Source organism: Cololabis saira, chromosome 24, assembly GCF_033807715.1.
Source record: "Cololabis saira isolate AMF1-May2022 chromosome 24, fColSai1.1, whole genome shotgun sequence".
Classification (NCBI taxonomy): Eukaryota; Metazoa; Chordata; class Actinopteri; order Beloniformes; family Belonidae; genus Cololabis; species Cololabis saira.
The window spans coordinates 14,519,469-14,535,689 of record NC_084610.1 but is presented as its reverse complement, the minus strand read 5'-3'; the positions used below and the strand labels follow the sequence as shown (position 1 = coordinate 14,535,689).

The 16,221-nt window shown below is 41.5% G+C and overlaps 1 protein-coding gene across 3 annotated transcripts; it reads left to right on the top strand.

The window, feature by feature from the left end:
* The first annotated feature begins 592 nt into the window (after positions 1 to 592).
* On the top strand, positions 593 to 10,847 carry steap3 (STEAP family member 3, metalloreductase). Of its 3 annotated transcripts, none has more exons than XM_061715753.1 (6): positions 593 to 665; positions 1,996 to 2,239; positions 4,180 to 4,446; positions 6,007 to 6,534; positions 7,858 to 8,022; positions 10,423 to 10,847. In XM_061715753.1, exons 2-6 carry the CDS (start codon positions 2,012 to 2,014, stop codon positions 10,702 to 10,704), a joined length of 1,470 nt encoding a protein of 489 aa, XP_061571737.1. In that variant the 5' UTR covers positions 593 to 665; positions 1,996 to 2,011; the 3' UTR covers positions 10,705 to 10,847. The 3 variants fall into 3 exon arrangements, with proteins under 3 accessions (XP_061571737.1, XP_061571739.1, XP_061571740.1); XM_061715755.1 differs by having other exon boundaries at positions 651 to 696; positions 2,005 to 2,239; XM_061715756.1 differs by lacking the exon at positions 593 to 665 and adding an exon at positions 668 to 696.
* Positions 10,848 to 16,221: the final 5,374 nt, after the last annotated feature.

The window sequence follows — 16,221 nt, the reverse complement described above, 5'->3', positions numbered from 1 at the left end:
ATCCGGATAGAGTGAATTTGGTTGTGGTTGTTCCAGATGTTCTTGTCCAGTTTTGTTCTTACATCCGTTGCCCTCAGATTCCTGCAACTAAACTTGGATGTACATTCCAATAAAGGTTAGGATAAATGATAACATGCCTCTGAAGTTTGACTTTTTGCACCATTACAATACTTATAGGCAACTAGTCATCATATCTGCTGCTCTCTGAAACACATGTTAATGCTCAATAGTACACATATATGGTTCTTTAATATATTTGCATTATACTATGCATTCATCTTCAAAGGCTTTGGTCCTTAATGGCTTTTTTCCCCCTTACATTACTTTTACTTTTTTTTATTTTTGAAACCAGTATTTTTATACTTTTACTTGAGTAAAAAACTTGAGTTGATACTTCAACTTCTACAGGAGTATTTTTAAACTCTAGTATATATACTTCTACGTGAGTAATGAATGTGAATACTTTTAGCACCTCTGCTTAAGAGTAGTTTATTCATGAAAAAGCCCCGTCTCGTGCTGGACTCGGGTTTATCTTGCCCTCACACGTGGGGGCGTGGCCTCGAGGGGGCGTGGCCTCCAGGGCCGCGTCATCTTATCAGGAAGAAATCACCCGTGTGCCTGAAAGCTGGAGGAAACCGCTGCCAGTAACCAGTAAAACCCCCGCTGTAAGTACAACGAGAACCCGGCGTGACTATTGTAAGTCTGAATATTATCTGAATGTTGTCTTATGTTCACTTTCGTAGCGAGGGGAGTAAGTTGAAACGCGTGTAAACTTTCCTCGAGTTCAGCCAAGGGCAGCAAGCAAGGTGGCTGCGAGTCTGCACACGAAACTCTGTGTTGACTTCTAGCAGTTTAAGCGTTTATCTCCTTGCTGATAATCTTTGACATATCATACAACCCCAACTGTGGTAGTTTCGAAGTATTTCGAGGCGTTTTTAACAATCGGCATGTGGCTGTCTGCTCAGAAAAGCTCCTTGATGTGAATTATTTCGATTTTTAAATGCCTGATCGCACAATAATAAGGTGTTAAATGTGCTGCTCAGGAGATGAAACCTGTATTTCCATGACTTTGGTAAAGTGTGTGTAACGTATATATAATGGTATTCACCCTTTAAGTAGCTTGGCTTAAATTTACAATTATATTTCCAGCGTATTTAAAGTTTTGTGATATCTATTTTTATTGTAATTAGAATAAAACTGCTTTGACAGCGCAGTAACAGATCTAGGACGCAGTTGAGACACAGAAAATGGGAATGAGCTGTTCCTAAAATAGCCTAATAGATGATATAAAAACCCACTGGCAGCTTAAGTGTGGTTTTACTTTATACCTTTGTTTTAGCTTCAATATTAGATCAAATGGCAAGTAGTTAGAGTCCAGACTACAGTTTCCTCTGTGGTAGCATATTTTAATGAACAGTTTGGAATAAATGAGTGTTTTATAATCTGTATTTAAGTAATGATCCTTTTTTTTGCATTTTAATATATAATCAATTTAATATATAACATATATAGATATATATATATATATATATATATATATATATATATATATATATATATATATATATATATATATATATATATATTAGGGCTGTGCGATTAATTGATTTTAAATCTAAATCGGATTTATTAATCAAGACGATGTTAAAAAAAGGAAAATCGGAAAATCGATTTTTTACTTTGTTTGGTCAAGAAGATTGTTAATGTTGTCACTTTACTAAACTCAAGGAGGATTTACAGTATCTTTCGGTTGCACTTCATTCCCAATAGGAAATTTGTTTATTTTTCTTTCAAAATAAAGATAAAATATTTGAAACAATTTATTCCATTGTCTTTTGTAGTTTTACCCAAAAAATCGAAATCTAAATCGAAAATCGGGTTTACAGGAAAAAAAATCTGGATTTTATTTTTGTCCAAAATCGCCCAGCCCTAATATATATATTTGTGTATGTGTGTATGTATTCATGTATGTATGATCCTTTTTCTAATGTTTAGTTTTTTCAGGAGCGCCATGCCTGATCCCATGGCAAGCCCGTTAATCCGCGAGAGAGGCAACGGGGGGAACTTTGGCCACCCGGATGTCCCCGTGTCAGATCCCTGGGATCCAGTGATCGGCATCCTGGGAACGGGCGACTTCTCCCGCTCGCTGGCCCGCAGGCTGGTGGCCTCCGGCTACCAGGTGGTGGTGGGGAGTCGCACGCCCAAGAGATCTGTGGCTCTGTTCCCCGAGGACGCTGAGGTAACACACACACACACACACACACACACACACACACACACACACACACACACACACACACACACCCAAACCAAGACTCCTGATGTAATTGGTGTTTTAGTTTCTTTTCTCCTGGAGATAATAACTTTCCTGACGGGGATAATAGGTGTTGTTGTTATCCTGAATCGATGTTAAAGATGAGTCAGCCAGAGTGTCATGAGATGTTAGCAGTGACTGCAGTCCTCTAAACTGAGGCAATGAATTATGTAAGTGCATCCACTTGAGAGAGTTTAAAGGTTTTTAGCTAGGGCTGGGTATCGATTCAAATGTCAAGAATCGATTCCGATTCTTAAGATTCAGAATCGATTATCATCACCATTTGATTCGATCCGATCCGATATTGATTTGGGTTAAGCTGGGCATACACTGTGCGATATTTTAAATCGTATGAGACTGCCCCATCTCACACTGCACGACTAGATCGCTGAGTTCAAAAGTTCGCAGCCCACGAGTCTCACACTGTACGACCCGATGCTCTGATGCGACCCGTCTGCTCACACTATACGATCATAATCCTGGCATCGGACTTCTGTGTACTGGAACTCGAGGCCAGTTTTGGGGCAGGAGTGGGCTGTGTCCACCCAAACGTGCGTCCTGCCCACCCGATCAAAGTTTATGGGGATCCTTTATTTTTTTATATATATAAAAAAAAACCCAAATATCTGTACTGTTTCTGATTGGGTGGGCACTGCGCATCATTTTTAGACGCAAAAATGAACGCATACCGCAAATGTTGTGTCTCGGCGGAGGGAAGTGTTCAGAACAGCACACAGAGCGCACACTAAAGGCTGATTTATGGTTCCGCGTTACAACACAGAGCCTACGGCGTAGGCTGCGCGGCGACCCGCACCGTACGTGGAAATGCAGTCTTTTTTTCTGCTATTAAAACATGATTTGTAATGTGAATTTGCAACACTTAAACTAAAAATAATAGTTTTTGACATCAGAGATTGCGCATGCTCTCTGCGAAAGGATGAGGCAAATCGGGTTGTAGCTGCTTCAACTGTGCGATTCCTTCACGAGGAGTGACCAGGATTTCAAACACGCTCGATTTTCTTGCGATCGTGAGGTGTTAATCTCTCGTCGTTACCCCACGTATACTGCACGAGGCACGACCAACGATTGGGTCAAAATCCGTCCCGATCCAAAAAATAGTCGCACGACTGGAAAATTGTCTCAAAACGAGCCGATAATCGCACAGTGTATGCCCGGCTTTAGTGTTATTAAAACTGTTCTTTTGAGCTGTTGCCTGAATTATATGACTGTAAAATAACTAGTGAGATAATAATTTCACGATAAATATTGTGAAATAACTAAGAAATAAATAACTCAAATAGGCCTTTCCATATCCATTTAAAGTGCAAAAAAAGAAAAAATTGCAACAGCTCATGCAGTAAACAAATCATTTTAGCTTGTCTAATTTATTCTGTCACCAGACACACGGCATTTTTCAGGAGTGCCATGACAAACTGTGTCCGATAACAGAGAAACCTATGCTATAAGCTATAGTAAATATAGATAATATGAACTTCATTGAACTAATATAACATTTAGAAATTTAAGCTGAAATATATATATACCGGTAAGTTCATTTAGTTCAGCAGTTTTCAAAACCAGCGCTGTGTTAACGCTGCAGCTACTCTTCGACGCCATGTTCATAGTTTGATAGTTTCACACCACTGATGAGTGAATTAAATGACGTGACTACTGGGATTAAAGTTCACCGGGTAAAAATGTAATGATGAAAAAAAAATCGATCTTTAGACATCCAAATCGATTTTTAGGAATTAATATGAGAATCGATTTAGAATCTTTTTTTTCAAGACAGGCCTATTTTTAGCTGTCGTTGGCATGGTAACGACTGAGGTGCAGTATTCAGGGATCTTCCTTCCTTCCTCCAGGTAACGTCCCAGGCGGAAGCCGCCGGTCAGGCGGACGTGATCTTCGTGGCCGTGTTCCCCGAGCACCACTCCACGCTGGTGCCGCTGAAGCCGGCGCTGGCCGGGAAGATGCTGGTGGACGTGAGCAACGGTTTGTGCGTCAACCGGGACGGGCCGTCCAACGCCGCCGTGCTGGCCGACCTCTTCCCGGAGAGCATCGTGGTCAAAGGTTTCAACACCATATCGGCCTGGACGCTGCAGACGGGACCTGGAGACGGGAGCAGGCGGGTACGACGCGTTTTTACCAGAGATGCACCGATCGATCGCCAACTGATCGGTATTGGCCGATAATACCCCTATCTGTTTTGATCGGAGTTCTCAAAATAATAGTTCAAAGCGTCCGATTCAATGACGTTTATACCCCGAGGAGGAATGTTATGAAAGAATTTCAACACAACAAAGCTGATAAGACATTTGAAACTCCCACTAGGGGAGTTTTTACCTGCCATTGTTTATGTTATGTTAATGTAATAATTGATCGGGGGTCATGTTCTGGTCTCTGGAAAGATCCTAGAGACAACTTCTGTTGTAATAGATGCTTGAATTGAATTGAAAGTTTCTCACAAGAAGGAGTATATTAAGTTTTCAAAGTTGGCTGCTGCTAAGGCAGGGAAAGAAAAAAGCAGCGTGCAGCAACGCCGCTAACTTAGCTGAATGTAACAGAGACCTATAAACGACAGCAGCAGCAGCAAGAAAAATAAAGAACTACATCATAACATATCAGGTTTAAACACGTCGTTAGCTGCTATGATCCGCGGTACGGGCTGCAGAGTCATAATTATTTCACTGATGAATGTCCGCCGGAGTTTTACCAAACTATATACACATCCAAAGCCTTAAGCAGGACGACAATCGTGTCAGTCAGCTTGAAGAATTGTGCTTCACTCACAAGATTTTCCCGGATCCCACACGGCGGATGCTATCGCTAAAGCTTTAGCAAACCTTAATAATTCATCATTTTATTTTGAGATTGAATTCCTTTTTCCTCAGGAAAACTAAGGTTTATAGTTTACAACTTTTATCAACTCTAAGAGAGTGACATGTCTGCTGTTGTGTGTGTTGGTGCACATGTTGTGTTGTGCACATAATTACTGCCACAAGAAAGCTGAAGCTAGTAAACTACACAAGTCTAAAGCTTGAGTTATGGTTCTGCGTCAAAACGACGCCGTGCCTACGGCGTGTGGTTTGCGTCGACGCAGACTACACGCCATTACTGAAGCGTACCTCCCGAAAATTGTAACTACGCGTCGAGGCGACGCAGACCACGCGCAAACCGAGAGGGCAGTGATTGGTTCGCTTGGTAGCAACGCATTTCTGGTTTCCGGTTTGAAGCAGTCGTGAACTTTCAGCGCTCTTTTCTTTGTGTATGTGTGATTTTTTTTTTTTTTTTTTTTTTTAAACAATAGTTGTCCTTATCTCTTTGATTCACTGTGACCGGAAAAAGTCGGATAAACCATTCAGGAAAAGATCGCGAATTAGCGGTCACGGGGGGTACTGCACCGCGACGAAATGGAGTGACGGAGAAGTCCGATGGGTTCACGACGGCGTCACTGTGACAGCTTGTGCTCTGCGTTGGTTTGACGCAGAACCATAATTCAGGCTTAAGTCGTCTCTAAGAGTCTCTAGAGTGTGAAATAATTTATGAATTTCACGCTGTGATCGGCAGATACTGTTTTCGGTGATCAGTGACCGTCCCTCAAAACCCTGATCGTGCATCTCTACTTTTTACGGTTCACAGAGCTGCAGCGATGGTTTACGTCTGTAACTCCTCCGTCTTCTCTGCTGCAGGTGTTTCTCTGCAGCGACAGTCAGAAGGCCAAAAGCCTAGTGAAGCAGATCTGCTGCCGGATGGGCTTCATCCCCGTGGACATGGGTCTCCTCTCCTCCTCCCTGGAGATCGAGAACCTCCCCCTCTACCTCTTCCCCTCCTGGCACATCCCCGTCCTCTGCACGCTCTGCCTCTTCGTCTTCTTCTACCTGTACAACTTCTTCCGGGACATCCTGCAGCCGTACGTCACCCACGGGAAGAGCTACTTCTACAAGATGCCCATCGAGACGGTGAACGTGACGCTGCCCTGCGTCTCTCTGGTGATGCTGGCGCTGGTTTACCTGCCCGGCCTGCTGGCCGCCTTCCTGCAGCTGCGCTGGGGCACCAAGTACAGCCGCTTCCCCGGCTGGCTGGACCGCTGGCTCGCCGCCAGGAAGCAGTTCGGGCTCTGCAGCTTCCTGTGCGCGGCGCTGCACGCCGTCTACAGCCTGTGCCTCCCCATGAGGAAGTCGGCGCGCTACAAGATCGTCAACATGGCGTACAAACAGGTCAGAGGCAGCACTGGTGCACCCTGGGACGTCTGAGCGTGTTTCTGTCAGCCTGTTTCTTGTTTTATTCTAGTCTTTGGGTCCAGCTATCATTTTAGTTTTTATTAGTTTTAGTCACGTTCATTCTCCTTTTTAGTCGTGTCAAGTTTCAGTCGACTAAAAGTCAGAGCATTTTAGGCTGTTTTTAGTCAGAATTGTCCATTTTAGTCTAGTTTTAGTCAAAGATTGTATTTAGCCAAACCCGTTTTACAATTCAAACAAGGTTATCTTATTATTATATTATTGTTACTTACTTTATAGACTCAAGAATACATTCATTCCAGATACAGAAGACTCTGATTTGAGTTTACAACATATTTATTTTTCTGTATTTCCTCCCATCTTTTTCTTTTTTCGACGACACATTCAGGCAGCACCGGTGCACCCTGGGACGTCTCAGCGTGTTTCTGTCAGCCTGTTTCTAGTTTTAGTCTAGTCTTTGGGTCAAGCTATCATTTTAGTTTTTATTAGTTTTTGTCACGTTCTTTCTCCTTTTAGTCGTGTCAAGTTTCAGTCGACTAAAAGTCTGAGCATTTTAGTCTTATTTTAGTCAGAATTGTCCATTTTAGTCTAGTTTTAGTCAAAGATTGTATTTAGCCAAACCCGTTTTACAATTCAAACAAGGTTATCTTATTATTATATTATTGTTACTTTATAGACTCAAGAATACATTCATTCCAGATACAGAAGACTCTAATTTGAGTTTACAACATATTTATTTTTCCGCATTTCTCCCCGTCTTTTTCTTTTTTGACGACACATTGGGTTTTCTTTTCCACGTCCATGTAGGAAAGTGTATCCAAAGATGGTCTCTTTTTTTCTTCTTCTCCCAGCCCCAGAGCAGATCCCCGTGTTTCTCTATGTAACTTTGTTTTTAATTGACGTGAACCTAGAGCTCTGCGTTAACGGCATCAGCCTCTAACTCTGCAGCTGCATCTTCTGGATCTGATTCCCCGCTGCAGCGACTGGGATTGAGGACTAACGTCACCCAGCAGAACTAAACCAGAGGAAACTACTGGAAACATGGAGATTAGGGATCTTTGGTAGAACATTTTGTCTTGTTTAGGTCAACCAAAATGAAGACACATTTTAGCAGAGTTTTTATTTTTTTATCTACATTTTAGTCTCGTTTTTATTCCTCTACTATTTCATTATATATTTAATTATCATCACATGACCAGCATTTTCGTTGCGTCTCATCTCATTTTCCTCAGGTGATAAAGGTCAATGACGATGATATATAGTCCTAATTTTCGTTGACAAACTTTATTGGCGTGTGTGCAGGTGAAGGCCGGGGTGGCGGAGACGTGGGACGATGAGGAGGTGTGGAGGATGGAGCTGTACGTCTCCGCGGGCATCATGGCTCTGGGCCTTCTGGCCCTGCTGGCCGTCACCTCGCTGCCCTCGGTGGCCAACACCGTCAACTGGAGGGAGTTCACCTTCGTACAGGTACGCCGCCTCGCCCACCCCCCCCCACATGCGTCCGCGGCGCCTCCGTCAGCCCGTGACGCTGATGCGAGGAGACGTGGCGGACGGATCCGTGTCTAAACGCTGTTTCCAGTCCTGCAGCCGTCCCAGACTCACAGCTGAACCCGAGTCTCGTGAGTCAGGACGCTTCGTCATCTTCCCCTCTGACCCCCCCACGGCCCCCCCCGCCCCCTCGCCGTCTCCAGCTTTCCAGGACTCTTATTCTGCCTCCGCGGCTCTTTCCCCCTTTCATCTCCCAGTAATCCATTGGCCGTGAGATTAGTCATGTGCCCGACAGCCGGCGCGACAGACGGCTAGTCTCTGCCCTCCAAGGCTGCCGGGACGGGTTGGTGTGTGTTTTTAGTCAACAGTCACACACAGAACGACGCATCTTCCTCTTTTTCTTTCTCTGGAGAAGCGTTCACTCCAAGCGCCGCGCTAAATCCTGCTACGTTGCATCAAATCATCACTTTCTGAGTAACTTGCACGGGTTCGGCTTCTGCCAAGGACCTGGAGCTTCTTCTTTTTTTCGTTCTATGGTGTGCAGGAATGAAAGAGACATGTTATGCCCGTCTCTAACATTTCCCAAGGCCTGGATGACACGTCTGACGTGTTTTGGTCGCAGGGATACAGTAAAGAATCCTACATTTCAAGTTCTCTGAGCCGCTTTCAAAGCTGACGGTTTCAGGGGTCTCGTAGGGGGGGGGGGGGGGTTCTCCACCTTGGAATTTGACCACGGAACAGATTTTTGTGCTGCCATTCTTAGAAAACATGTATTTTTTAAAAACTTTTTTTTATTCGTGTCATAGGTTCATTATAAAACAAACATGGCAAATATAAATTTCATACAAATACATTTGTAATCGAAACGAGGTTGATAAAGGGAACAGTAGATTGGACACTGTATGTAAACATGAGAATAAAGTGTATAGAGATTGAATGTCCCATGACAATTATACAGTAATATATTATGAAAATAAGGTACAAACGATAATAAATAAATTAAATACATGATATTTAAGTAAAATAATACAACAAAGTCCATCATACAAGGGGTAAGTAAGGATATCAGTCTTCTAAATCAGTGGGAAAATGTTTTAACACTTCATACATTTTTTTGTGCTTTTGTTTCAGTTATTAGTAAAGATTTTAGATATAATCCAAATTCATTTAAAAAAACAACAATGTTCTTTGAAAAAGAAAAAGTATATACTCGGCACGTTAGACCCTTAGTGGAAAGACGCCAAACCGAGTGGAGGCAAGTCGCGTCAGGCTGAGTAAGTTCTAGTGGAAAAGTGCCGCACTAAATACAAAATATGTCGATCACATGACCAGATCAACGCCACAGGAAGTAGCTTATCTCAAAGTATCGCTGCAATCTCAGACTGAGGAAGTATTAAAGATAAAAAGAAGTTTTATTTTTTCGTCCCCTTGTTGAACCCAGGAGGTGAAAACACAGCTGTTGTCTATCACTAACACGCCCACTCGTCCTCCAAGGAAATTGATCTTGATAAATCGGTTAATATGTAAACGATAGGAAGTCTGTTATTGTCTGCACTTTGACTTTGTGTTTAAATCCCTTAAACCTCCACGTGAGTCGACCATGGGGAGGTCATTGAGTTCCTCGTGGGTGCAGTCGGTAGGCCTGTGTTGAAAAAAATTATTTTCCGATTCTAAATCGATTCTCATTTTAATTCCTAAAATTCGATTTTTTAAATTTTTTTTCCATCATTACATTACAACTTTTGGTATTTTTGTGTTTATGCCCCAAAAAATTAATGTTTTGGTGGACACGATTTTTTTGCCTTTAAATAGGTTTAATCGTATGAAAACATTAAAGTTTTCAGTCATAATTGCATACATTTTCTATATTTCATTAATTTATATACTGTCTTGGGGTTACATTTGCATAAAATGCTAAAAACCATATTCTCAAAATTTAAAAACCCGAAAAAGACCCAAAATGAAAAAAAATAAAACCGGAATGTGGGAAAAAATAAAACCGATTTCATACGTCTCTGTTTGCTGCCCTGGATCTGTTTGGTAATTCTGACCCACATGATGTTTCTGAAAGCAGTTCTATCAGCATTCTGGGAGCTGATTGGTCCTTACAGCATCATTAGCTGCAATACTTGTTGTTTAATCTCAATATAATACTAGTATTAATATGTTGCATAACTACAATCATATAATTCATGCAACAGCTCAAAAAACTGTTTTAATAACACTAACCCAAATCAATATCGGAATCGAATCAAATCTTGATAATCGATTCTGAATCTTAAGAACTGGACTCGAATCGATACTTGACATTTGAATCGATCCCCGGCCCTGGCACTTGAGCTCAAGTGACTTTAAAATGTTCTTTATTCTTTCTTCCAGTCGTCGCTCGGCTACTGCGCCTTGTTCATGGCCACCGTCCACACGCTGATTTTCGGGTGGGACCGCGCCTTCAACCCGTCCAACTACACCCTGTACCTGCCCCCCACGTTCATGCTGGTGCTGGTGCTCCCCATCCTGGTCCTGCTGGGCCGCCTGGCCCTGCTGGCGCCCTGCGTGTCCGGCCGCCTCTGGCTGATCCGCCGTGGCTGGGAGCGCAGCCGCCACATCCGCTTCACGCTGCCGGGCGCCGCCAACGGAGCGGAGGACATCAGCAATGTGTGAGGAACGCCGGTTTTAGCGGTGCAGGTGAACCCCCGGGGCGAAAGGTGAAAATGTGGAATATTTATCCGCTACCGGACCGCGGCGAGGACTCTGGCCTGCTGAGGCGTTCAGAGCTGAACTTACCCAAAGCTGTACAGTATTAAAAAAAACTGGAAAGTATTAGCTTCCTACGGAAAAGTATTAGGGCCAGGCAGGAGAAAAATAAAAATAATATTTTAGAGGAGGAAGATTTTTTTTACATTATGCACTTTTAGAAAAAAAGCGAAATTTTTACTTTATTCACGAAATTTCGAATTTATTCTCGAAATTGTATTTCAACATTCATCTCGACATTTCGACTTTTTTCTCAAAGTGCCCGAAAAAAAAAATCTTCCCCTCTCAAATATTCTTTCTCCTGCATGGCCCTAATACTTTACTTCCGTAGCTTCCAGAGCTGCTCGAACAAAACCGAATCACGTCATCGCTGCATCGGTGAGGTTTTCTTCCCGGCTGCGAGTCTGCCTCCTGATCTGTTGATTTTTAAATTATTTGTTTGCACCTTAAGCTTTTGCAGCAGATTTAGTTCAGTCCACACACTAACTAGACACTGGGATACTTGAATCATTCAGTCAGTCATGTCTCATCTGACTGCCTAGAAAACAGGCGTTGTGGTGTCATATTTAAGACGGAAAGAGGCGTGAAGGTTTATCGTATTGGCCCGGCTATAAGACAGTTTTGTGCATTGAAATAAAAATAATATGAAAAACTGGGGCTCGTCTTACATTCGGGGTCTAGACATTATACCCATTCACAATGCTGAACTTAACTCCCCAGGCCAAAGCGAACCCCTGTCACGAAGAAGAAAAATAAAAATAGCGGTAAGAAAGAAAAGAGAAGAAAATAAGAGAAGAGATAACAGGAAATGGAGAAACGTAGCAACAATCTGGAGAAAAGTGGGTTGGAGATCGGCAGGTTGAATGAGGCAAAATAACGTGTTTTTTCTCTCCAATATATTGTTATAATCATTTGTTTCAGATGTACTGTAATTATTTTCTGTATAAAAATTGAATTTGGTGTTCAAAAAGTCTTTTTTCAAACTTGAGTCTTGAAAAAGAGGAGATTGTATTATAATCAGGGGTCGTCATATATTCGGGCCAATACGGTAGTTTTACCATCAAACAGCAAAACTGAAATACTCAGTTAAAGGAGACGTTATTTACAACTTATATATAATAACTGACTGTTTCTTGAAGTCTAAATAATAAATATAAACTGAGTGCTGTAATGAAAATAGCAGAGAGAGTCGATGAAACATTGCTCTCTGCAGCCTGTTTCAGGGGGCGGAGTCAGCTCCCTGACCACGCCCACCCCCTCTGGGGGGAGGGGCCTCTTTTGCAATGTTGCTCCAGTCCAGGCCACTTCAAGGCCAATATTGTGATTTAACTGAGCTCTACATCTTATTATTTCATGAAAATTAATAGTTAAGGGAAATAAAATGGGAGTGGAAATCCGTCTTGTGCAGTTTCAACTTCCAGATGGTTAATATTTTAACTTCTCGTGCACGCTGAAGTATAAATCTGACAGAAAAAGAGGAACCCACATGTGTGCTTTAGTTTTAGTCCTGAAGCTGCACAGTTTGAAGCGTTTAGCCCCGGCTCCCCGGACCTTTCTCGCCACCTTTCCTTCATTAAAAATAAAAACCCTGATCTGACCTGCGCCTCATCCATAACTTCAGTGCGGCTCCTCACCAGCTGTCACTCACGCCGGTTCCGGGTGGAAGTCTGCCGCTCTGCTGCTGCTGCGGGTCGACCCGCACATTCGTGCACACGCCCAAGATCATTAGTGCGGACCTGACTTCATTTAACTTGATGATTCTTTGTAAGATATTTGTATTTTTATCAAGATTGTGATGATTTTCTGTAAAAAAAAAAGTGAAGAAAATTGAATAAAGTCTGTTTTTGAACACACTTTCTCATCATTATGCTCTAATTGTGTCTCAAATGTCTGCAAATGTGAAGCTCATTGAGTTTTATTATATAAATAAAAAGAGAGATGGGGTTTTCTGAGGAGAGAAGAGAAGATGAGCCTCGTTAAGTGTGTGAGTGCTGCCACCTTGTGGCGCACTTGTGAATTGCCATAAGCCCAGTTCCTGTTACATAAGTGGTTTTCATTTCTTTTCATCCTGTTTCTGACAGTGAAGATGTGAGATCATGAAGAACACTTAAATTGTCAGCGTATAGCCCGAAACAGTCTGATAAAAGTCTCCCCTGACTCCTGTGCTGGCTTGAAACAAAACAAACCAATCCCCTCCCTCTCTGGCTCCCCGGGCGTCTCGGCCCCGACAAGAAAATTACAGGACAAGTTTGGCAGCTTCATTTACAGCCGGAGTCAGTTCAGCTGCGCCAACATCTGTTTGCTCCCCACTGCAGCCATGGCTGTAAGTACAATCCCTTGACTTTTATGGTGCTTGAATTATTTCTGCTGTTGACTGTGACGAGGTTGTTGAAGCTGCAGTGATGTGAAACAGTAAACTGGAGAATGTTTTCCTTCATCCTGCTAGGAGTCCTTTGAGAGATCTGCAGAGGTGGTGACGGCCATGAGAAAAGAACTAGAAGTGGGAGATCTGTGTACTTTATATGCTTTATATAAGCAAGTCCCAGTCGGTGACAATATCACAGGTGAGTCTGGACCCAATTAGAAATGTTTAATCAGAATTTCTGCAGAGGTGGAGGAGGGAAAATGCTTTTGGACAAGTCATTTTTCAAAATCAAAGCCTTATTTTATGAAGGTCATCTGTGATTCTTCTGGTTAAAGCGGTACAACGTGTGTGTTAATACCTTTTGAAGGGGTCATGCCCTGATTTTCATAAGATGGGAACGTTTTTTCTGCACTATAAATGAAGTATTTGTAACATGCTTTAGTAGATTAAGTCCAAATGTCACGTTTTTTAGGGATTTGTTCATAGCAGCTGCTTTTCAGGGAAGTTTTGTGTTTCTTTAAAGCATTAAAGTCATTTTATGGAGCAATTTCCCTTCTGACTACTTAAAGATCTGCCGTGTTCACAATAAATACACTTTAAGTGCCGTTACATCTTCAATATTTGATTTATACAGATTTATATTGAGACAGCTGGAAGGGTCCTTCTTATGGACTTTTTGTTCACATACACTGTAAAAACAGTGTTTGTAGAAATAAGCATTATATTCTATAAATCCAGTCAAAATAGTCTTTATTTAAGCACAATTACCTTTTTCCATGGGATAGAAAAAGTTTTTCTTGACTAGAATTATTAAAACTAGCCAAATAATCGAAGATAATTTTCTTGAATAAAGTTTTTTTTTTCTTACTTAGAAGTCAGTTTTTACAGTGTAGGAAGTTAAACTGGCCCATTAGAGTGAATGGGGTGTTTTCAGACATTTTAGCTTTAGAATAGCTACTTATTTAGATTTAAAGTTGCCCCAAAGTGCTAACATGAATAGCTGTTTTGCTGCAAACACGTGCGGCTGTCACTCTTTGCATTATGTAGATCTGCAGATGGTCCACTGTAATTGCAAAACCGCCTGCCGAACACAACGGTGCAGTTGCAGAGCATATGGACTACCATGCATGCCTGCTTGTGGACCATGTCAAGTTGAAAACTGTGAATCTACAGAATCAACCTTTATGGGAGGAGGGGTGTGACGACGAACTGTGAAAGGAAAAAACAAAACAAAAATAAAAAAACATACAAGATAAACAAGAAACAACTGCAGCGAACTTAAAAACATAAAAACAATGAAAAAAAAAGATAAAAATACAAAAAACAATGAAAAAAAAACGTAAAAATACAAAAAAAAAAAAAAAAAAAAAAAACTATAGGGGTTAGCGGTACTGAGCCTTCACGTGGCGGCCCTGTTTTGACTAATTTCACAGTACCACACTGTAGTAGTCAATGGATTTTTTAGACTACAGGTATAAAGAAAGCTCCTGAATACACGATTAGAAATAGAAGTGAAACTGGAAATTGTACATTTAATATAGATATGTTCATAACCGTTTTATTAAATGTTAAATGTGCATGGCTAATAATGTCACTATAATTTAAATATTCTAATTAGATGCTTTTATCAAAAAACATGGGGTTTGGCACCAAAAATGCTTGTCTCTGTTAAAGAATAAGGAGTAATGGTTATTTTATGCGAATTGGCGCATATTCAATGAGATACGCCTAATTTGCATAGTTACACATACAATTTCAAAAAACTTCCAATGCAATTTTTTTTTGTCTTCATGTAAGTAATTAACTGGGGAAATTTCATGATGTCTGTGATATCTGTTTGTTAAAAATTTTACCCTATTCACCTGGGATTTCTTGGCCCCCTTGGTCGCCATCTTGAAAAATACACCTTTCTGGTGGTCAGATTTTGGTAGACTTTTAGGATGTCATTAAGTACACCTAATACTACAATAATCCACTGAAAAACCTTTTGTTAGAATTTCTTTGGGGTCAAGTCATAAATGCAGCCGACTAATGGTTGTTTTAGCGGTTCCTTTATGACGTATTAAGGGCGGGACGCGTGGTTACCAGGTAGCCAGCCACAAGAGCAAATTAGTATAGTAGATATGTGCTTTTCTAACTCCCCCACGCAAACGCCACTGATTTATGACCAACTTTCCATCGGCAGAATTTCCCGGCAGGCTGAATATCCGGAAAAAGATTAAATGGGTGACATGGACTGCCAAGAAAGGTGAAGGCCTTGAAGAAAGAAAGAAATAAAATAAAATCCTGTGAAGGTTTATCGTCGTGGCTGAATGTTGAAGGAGCTGAAATTCCGTCCTCCTGTCTGTCAACCATCAGGTCTGTCCAGGGAGGAAGCGATGGAGGCGTATTTGGATTTGGATCTGGCGGGAAAACTGCGAGCGAGATCCAGGACACGTTTCTGACTTCCAGCCATCGTTAGTGTCACAACCGTCTTCTGTGTTTCTGAAGGGAAAGCTCAGGGTGGAGGACAGCCTGTCTGGGTTTATGCTGCTTTAGCATCCCGTCCATGACAACTAGTGGGTGAACATTTCCACAGAATTCCAGGTGTTTTCTGCTTATAGGCAAAGCAAGTTTATTTGCATAGCACAATTCAACACAAGGTAATTCAAAGTGCTTTACATTAACATTAAAAGCGGCAAGACACAATTAAACAGTAAATAACAAATAAAATAATAAGAAAAGAGGTCAAATAATAAAAAGCACAAGTTGTTAAAAAGTAAGGGCAGTAGAGTACAGCAGGTACATCTCCTTCTTACAATGGCAAGAATTACGTTTCTATACGGTCAAAACTTACAAAGACCGGGTCAAATACAGTATTACAAAAGTAATGTGTAACAATTCGTACGGTGAATTAAACCAATTTGACAATTCTATGCCACATTGCCTGTTTCCAGGTCTTATTTCACACAACTGACGAGAATTATGTTTCTATACGGTCAAAACGTACAAAGACCGGGTCAATGGCAAGAATCTACATGAATTATAACATTATACATGAATGGTTTCTTACAGGATTT